We start from the raw sequence: 6,894 nt of genomic DNA, 5'->3' as shown, positions 1-6,894 counted from the left end.
CTCACCAGAAAGCCAGGTGACTCCTCTTCAAGGCTAAGGATAAGTGTACCTTTGCCATGGGAAGTCTGGCCTTTGCTCTGGCTTTCCCTGCTAAGCCTTCCTCTCATTTCCTTCATGTTTGCTCCCTCATCTCCTCTGTCAGCACCTAGAGTTAGTTTGGACTCTAGGTGTAGGAAAGGAGCTGGGTAAGTAGGCACTGTTTCAGAGGACAGTTTTACCTGTCTGTTGGAAGGAGCAGAGCTCTCAGTTACCTGGAGCAGACAGACAGCTGAAGCATTTGCAAGTGTGCCCCTGTTTCCTGCAGGCAGGCTTATGTGATTCACCCTGTAAGGGTGAAAGGAGAAATTGCAATCTGAGAATTAAGACTTGTTCTAATACCATCTGATTGAGGGTCACACCAAGCAGCCTGCTTTCTCTTTCCTTCAGGCCAATAGCATCATGCATCCTTGGGTAGCCATCCTGGGCCTCCTACTCCTGCCAGGTAAGTGAATAGGTGGATTGTGCTTTGGAACCCCAAGGATGTAGGGGGTGTGTGGGCATGGTAGAGGGGGGCTTTATCAAAGGTAATGGGATCAACCAGTGAGCAAAGAACCAAGCTGAAAACTTAAGCCAAAGGAATTGCTTAAATTCTAAGAATTAAAAAATCTATGGGTAGGTTTATAAGGCATGCTGCAGTACAGTACAGCTTATGCTGCCTTTTGTGTTTAAATTAAAAAAAAAAATAGTAGGTAGATGGTTGTGTATGCATGAACTACTCAAGTATATGTAAGAAAGAGTAACCGTGGACGAGGGTGGGAGGAAGCAATGGGGATGAGTGGGAAGGAGATAAGTCCTTTATTGTACCATTTTGTGCTTTTTTATTTTTTTTAACCATGTGTAACTGTTTCTTTTAAGAAGAAAATATTATAACTTCCCTGGTTTTCCAATGGTAAAAACTTTGTGTTTCCAATGGAGGAAGCATGAGTTCTATTGCTGGTTGGGGAACTAAGATACCACATGCGGTGCCATGTGGCCAAAATTTTTGTTTTAATCAATAAACAAAAAATTTAATGTTTAATAGACAAAATTATTTAATTTATCTCATATTTTAACATTCTATGAGATAAGGGAAATTTTTAGGAATAGACATAATCCTAAATTAAAAAAAAAAAAACTCTCGAAGTAGGGATATGAGGAAAAGTACAGTTTTAAATTATATTCTGTAACAAATTTATATAATCAGCATAAATTACCTTTATAATTCAAAAATGATATTAAGCAAAAATAAATATAATCAGAATTTCGGTAATAAAAACTAGACTTATTTTATATAACAATGAGTGTTTTATTCCCAGAGCATTTCCCAGACTTACAGGCCAGTTCTAACTATGACTGGTTTTTGAATCTCAGATTTTTTTAAGGACCACTCAGACTTCATTTGGCAATACAGTTTTTTAAACCACTGCTGCAGGAGACAGTTTTCCTGCATGTTTGTTTTTAAGAGGTAAAGTTTAACATTTGATTGACTATTGTCCAATTTTTTGGTTTCACCTGGCCAACTGGACAGTGCTCCATTGCAGGACAGTCATCAACTCACAAGAAGGGATCCCTGCTTGAATTTTTTTAATCGATCCTAAATTCCAGGATGGGCTTCCCAGGTGGCTCAGTGGTAAAGAATCCACCTACCAATGCAGGAGACATGGGTTTGATCCCAGAGTCGGGAAGATCCCCTGGAGAAGGAAATGGCAACCCACTCCAGAATTCTTGCCTGTGAAATTCCATGAACAGAGGAGTCTGGTGGGCTACAGTCCATGGGGTGGCAAAGAGTCCAATACAACTAAGCAACTAAACAAAAACAACAAAGCCCATTATAAGTCTCAGTTCCTTCTGAGAGTATTATAAACCCTTTTTTCTAAAAACTGATTTCTAAAGACTTTACTAGGCTTCTGCCTTCTAGCCAATGATGCTGAAAGTAGGGTATTAGCTGTTTTTTCTTTAACTTAGAGAAGATTTGTGAGGTGAAATTTTTTTGTATCGTCATTTTAAAAATTGCAATAAAATTGAAAATCAAAATTTTAAATGCAACTCTGTTTTAAAATCAGATTTCAACAGAGACAGTGACTGAATCTAGGGGAGAGGAAAAGCCACCTTTGTGTATTAACATTTAGTAAGCAGATACTTGTCCAACACAGGATAAAATGCACACACATTGATGGATTACTGGAGTGTCATTTGTTTCAAACCTTTTGGAGAGGAATTTGAATCATATTCACCAAAAGACTGAACATATTTCTGCCCTTGATCCTTGTCACGTGAGTGTATGTTCCTCGGTTCTTTGTCTCATCACAACAAAGATTTGGAGCAATGGACATTAAAGCCCTCGGCGTGTCACAGCTCTCAGGTCTTTGACAAACCGTGCTACAGCTCTTAGGCAAATCAGTGTTACACCTCTATTTTATTTAGAAGATAGCAAGAGAGAGAGAGAGTGAGAGAGAGAGAGAAAGAAAAGAGCTCATGCATGCGGGAGAGAGTCCTTGAGAAAGTGCTTTGGCTCCTCCTTTTATATGTTTTTCCTCCACCTGGGCCTGCCCTATGCAAATTGGGCTTAGCCAGGAGTGCTGTTTGTTCTGCCTGAAGTCTTCACTCTGGTCCTCAGACCTTCCTTTGACCTTCCTTGTCTTTTAACCACTGCCATTTTGGACTCCTTTTCCCTATTCTACCTACCTAACATTCCCCCCTCAAGACATGGGAGGCCCAATTCTTTGGGAATAGGGGCGTCGAGGTCTTTCTGGCTACTTCCTGCTGAACTGGGACAGGAAGGGGTATTGCACCTCCCCCTCTTGCTAGTCTCAAGCCTCAGAGTCCTTATAGCGGTGTCCAAGGGTGTGTGATATTTTCCATGGTTGGCTGTAGTTTTATATCTTTGTTGAACTGGCACTGCATGTTGTAGCTCGTTGACTTCGGCAGAGACAAAACAGGTTAGCCAATTGACAGTACATGGAATAATCATAAGCATCATGAATATAGCATAACAAGGACTAGTAGGGACATTAGTCAATTTTAAATTCACATGTCCAGGATGGCTCAAGTCCCTCCTTGTTCAGGGATCAGAAGATATATCTCCTGTCTGTTTTGGAGTACAGTCTCTGTCAAGCTGTGTTGGCTCTTTAGAGTTATCCTGAGAAATTTTATCCCCAGAAACCAGATTTTGGGGGTTTTCATTAGAATGACACTCATTTATAGTTCTGAATAGGTATCTGAGATCTCCCAGGGGCTCACAGGTGTATTGAGTGTCCTCTTCTGTTTTCTTCCATGGCTTGACTCGTGAGTAGTGAATTCAGGAGTCATGTCCTGGTACCTTACTGCTGTGGGGGTAGAAAGTATTACAGGGTAGGGGCCCTTTCATGTGGGCTGGAGTTGAGCCTTTGGGGACCCATCTTTCCAGACTTTAATTAGGACTTGAGTCCCTGGAGCATAGAGTGGTGACTCTTTAGAATCTTTTGGGTCCTGGTTCATACCCCACAAGCGTATATCCTGTTGGACTTGCCCACTGGCCATGGTATAAGACTGGAGGGTCTGAACCTCTGGATCTAGGAAGAGGTCATTGACATAAACAAAAGGTCTCCCATATAGCATCTCATAAGGACTAAGACCAACCTGTTCCTTAGGGGCAATGCAGGTGCGGAGGAGAGCTATTGGTAAAGCCTCCTTCCATCCCAGGGAGGTCTCCTGGGTTATCTTTTTTATCACTGATTTTAAGAATTGATTGGCTCTTTCTACTTTTCCTGAAGATTGAGGCCTCCAGGCACAATAAGTAATGCCCAATGCTTTCGAGACCCCTTGGGTAACCTTAGAAGTAAATGATGTCCCATTGTCACTTTGTAATGACCTGGACAGACCAAATCTTGGAATGATTTCATGGATCAGTTTTTTTACCACCTCCTCAGCCTTCTCAGTTCGGGTGGGAAAGCCTTCAATCCATCCTGTGAATGTATCTATCATAACTAATAGGTATTCATACCCTTGAGAAACTGGCTTCTGAGTGAAGTCCATCTGCCAGTCCTCTCCTGGGTAGTCCCCATGTCGTTGGATGGCTGGGCCAGCTGGGGTCTTCGAGCTCCTTGGGGGTTGTTTAATTGGCAAGTGGGACAAGAGGAGACCACCTGTCTTATAGTTGTTTGGAAGCCTGTTCCTCTGAAGGACCTTTCTAGTAATCTGTGGAGGGCCTTTTCTCCTAAATGAGTAGTTGCATGTAAGGAGTTAACCAACTTCCATTGGAGGTTCCAGGCAGAAAAAGGAGTCCCTTCTTTTGGAACCACCCCATATGATCTTCTTGGAAGCCCTTGCTCTTAGCTTTAAGAGTCTCACCTTCAGTACATGAAGGAGTTTCTGGCAAATTAGTCTGTGGAACTCAGGTGGCAATCCCTATTAGGTCATGGTTCTGTAATGCTGCTCTCCTAGCTGCCTGATCAGCTGCTGGGTTCCCTCGTGCCACTTCCGTGTTCCCTTTTTGGTGTCCTTTACAGTGGGAGACTGAAACCTCAGTGGGCAGGTGCACTGCCTCCAAGAGTCGAAGAATCTGATCACCATATTTGATTGGGGACCCTCGGGTGGTCAAGTGGCCCCTTTCTTTCCAAACAGCCGCATGTGCATGTAGCACCAGAAAGGCAAACTTGGAGTCAGTGTAAATGGCTATTCTTTTTCCTTTTCCCAGCTCTAAAGCTTGAGTCAGGACTATGAGCTCAGCTAATTGGGCTGAAGTACCTGGTGGCAGAGGCTTAGCCTCTATGGTCTCAAAATTGGAGACTACTGCATACCCGGCTCTTCTTTTTCCATCCAAGACAAAGCTGCTTCCATCAGTGTACCAGATTTCCTCAGGATTGGTCAGAGGATCTTCTGACAATCCCTCTCGGGGTTTTGTCCAGTGTTCCAAGGTTTCTAGATAAGAGTGAAAGGGGAGAGAGCCCTCGGGGGTAGGGAGGAGGGTGGCTGGGTTAAGAACCTCACAAGGGGATATAGTGAGGCCTGGATTTTCCATCAGCATTACTTGATATCTGAGGATTCTTTGATCAGACATCCATAAATGGCCTCTCCCATTTAGGAGTTGTTTTACTTGGTGGCTGATAAAAATAGTTTGCCCACAAAGGAGAGTTTTAAAGCATCTTCTATCATGATTGCAATAGCTGCAAGATTTCGAAGGCAGGGGGGCCAACCTCAGGTAGTTGGATCAAACCTCTTGGATAAGTAAGCTGCAGGTTGGGGCTCAGATTCCAACCTTTGAGTTAACACCCCCAAGGATATTCCCTCTCTTTCATGGACATAAAGTTGGATGCTTTTTCTGGGTCTGGCAACCTCAAGGCAGGTGCCTGAGCTAAGGCCTGTTTTAGTGTAGCCTCTGCCTTCTTTTGAGGAGTTCCCCACATCAGTGGGATTGAATCATCTCGCCCCTTTAAGCTTTCATATAAGGGCTGGGCAATTAGACCATAATTGGGTATCCAGATTCTACAATAACCAGTTAGCCCCAGGAAAGCTCGCAATTATTTTCGAGTTATGGGGGAGGGCAACTGGAGCATTCCTTGTACCCGATCAGAGGACAGCCTCCTGGACCCGTGTGTAATCTGAACTTCCAGGTAAGTGACCTTTGTCTCGACCATCTGTGCCTTAGCACGGGAAACTTTATATCCCCTTTCTGCCAAGAAGTTTAGAACCTGAATTGCATGTTGTTGGGCACTTTTCTCATCTGGAGAACAAATTAGTAGATCATCTACATATTGTAATATTTTCCAATTAGGTCCCAGGTCCAGATCTAGGAGATCCTGGCTAAGGGCCTGTCCAAACAGGTGGGGGCTATCTCTGAACCCCTGAGGTAATACTTTCCAAGTCATCTGTTGTGTTTTTCTCCTGGGGCCTCCCACTCAAAGGCAAAAAGATATTGGGATTCTTTAGCCAGTGGTATGCAAAAAAAATGCATCTTTGAGATCCAAGACTGTAAACCACTTGGCACTGGGTGGGATTTCTCCCAAGATTACATAGGGATTGGGTACTGTGGGATGGAGGGGGACTACAGCTTCATTTATGATCCGGAGATCTTGAACCAGTCACCAGGTTCCGTCTTTTTTCTTTACTGAGAGGACTGGGGTGTTACATGGAGAACTGGTGGGGACCAATAGCCCACAAGCAAGGAATTTATTTAAGGCTGTAGTCCCTCCTGAGCCTCTCTTTTGAGGGGATATTGTTTCCGGTTAGGAAACCGAGTGGGATCTTGGAGGACAATGATGACCGGTTCAGCTTAGTGGGCTCGCCCAGGAATCCCCTGGTCCCACACCTGGTGGTTAATCTTGTCTTCCCATAGTTTTTGGTCCCTCTCTATTGAAGGTGTAATGGGTTCTTCAGTAGTAACCAGGAGCTGGAGAGCTCTGGGGGCTGAAAAACTTCCCATCACAAGGGTGGTCCACAGTTTAGTGAGTATCTCTCTTCCCAATAAGGGAGTAGAACACTCAGGGACCACCAGAAACTGGTGGGAAAATATTTGTCCATCCCAGCAACAAAGAAGTGCTCGGGTGAATCTTTTAGTAGTTGCTTTTCCTGTAGCACCCAAAATGGTACAGGTTTGGGAAGAGAAGGCTCTGGAGTAGGAGATCAAGACAGAGTAGGTAGCCCCTGTGTCAACCAAGAAATTCTCGGACCTACCTGCCACATCCAGTTGCACCCTTGGCTCCAGCCCCATGATGGTTATCTGTGACAGGCTGGCTGGCTGGCTGGAGCGGGCTGCTTCAGTCCTCTTGAACCATCGTGAGGGTAGGCTTGTTGCTTGGTTTGAGGCTCTTGGGTCCCCAGGTCAGAGTGCTGCCCAATGTCCCAGTTGATGGCATTTGTGGCAAGCCATTCTAGGAGACTTGTCACGGTTTGGACACT

The 6,894-nt window shown here is 44.3% G+C and overlaps 1 protein-coding gene across 1 annotated transcript in view; it reads left to right on the top strand.

The window, feature by feature from the left end:
• The first annotated feature begins 438 nt into the window (after positions 1 to 438).
• Positions 439 to 6,894, top strand: part of LOC104999756 (hepatitis A virus cellular receptor 1-like) — a 12,225-nt gene continuing 5,769 nt past the window's right edge. Inside the window, exon 1 of the mRNA XM_010855342.1 lies at positions 439 to 481. Coding sequence (XP_010853644.1) covers positions 439 to 481 — 43 coding nt within the window. The remainder of the gene's footprint in view (positions 482 to 6,894) is intronic.

Source organism: Bison bison, unplaced genomic scaffold, assembly GCF_000754665.1.
Source record: "Bison bison bison isolate TAMUID 2011002044 unplaced genomic scaffold, Bison_UMD1.0 scf7180017864363, whole genome shotgun sequence".
Taxonomy (NCBI): Eukaryota; Metazoa; Chordata; class Mammalia; order Artiodactyla; family Bovidae; genus Bison; species Bison bison.
This window is presented reverse-complemented; position numbering and strand designations above follow the sequence as displayed.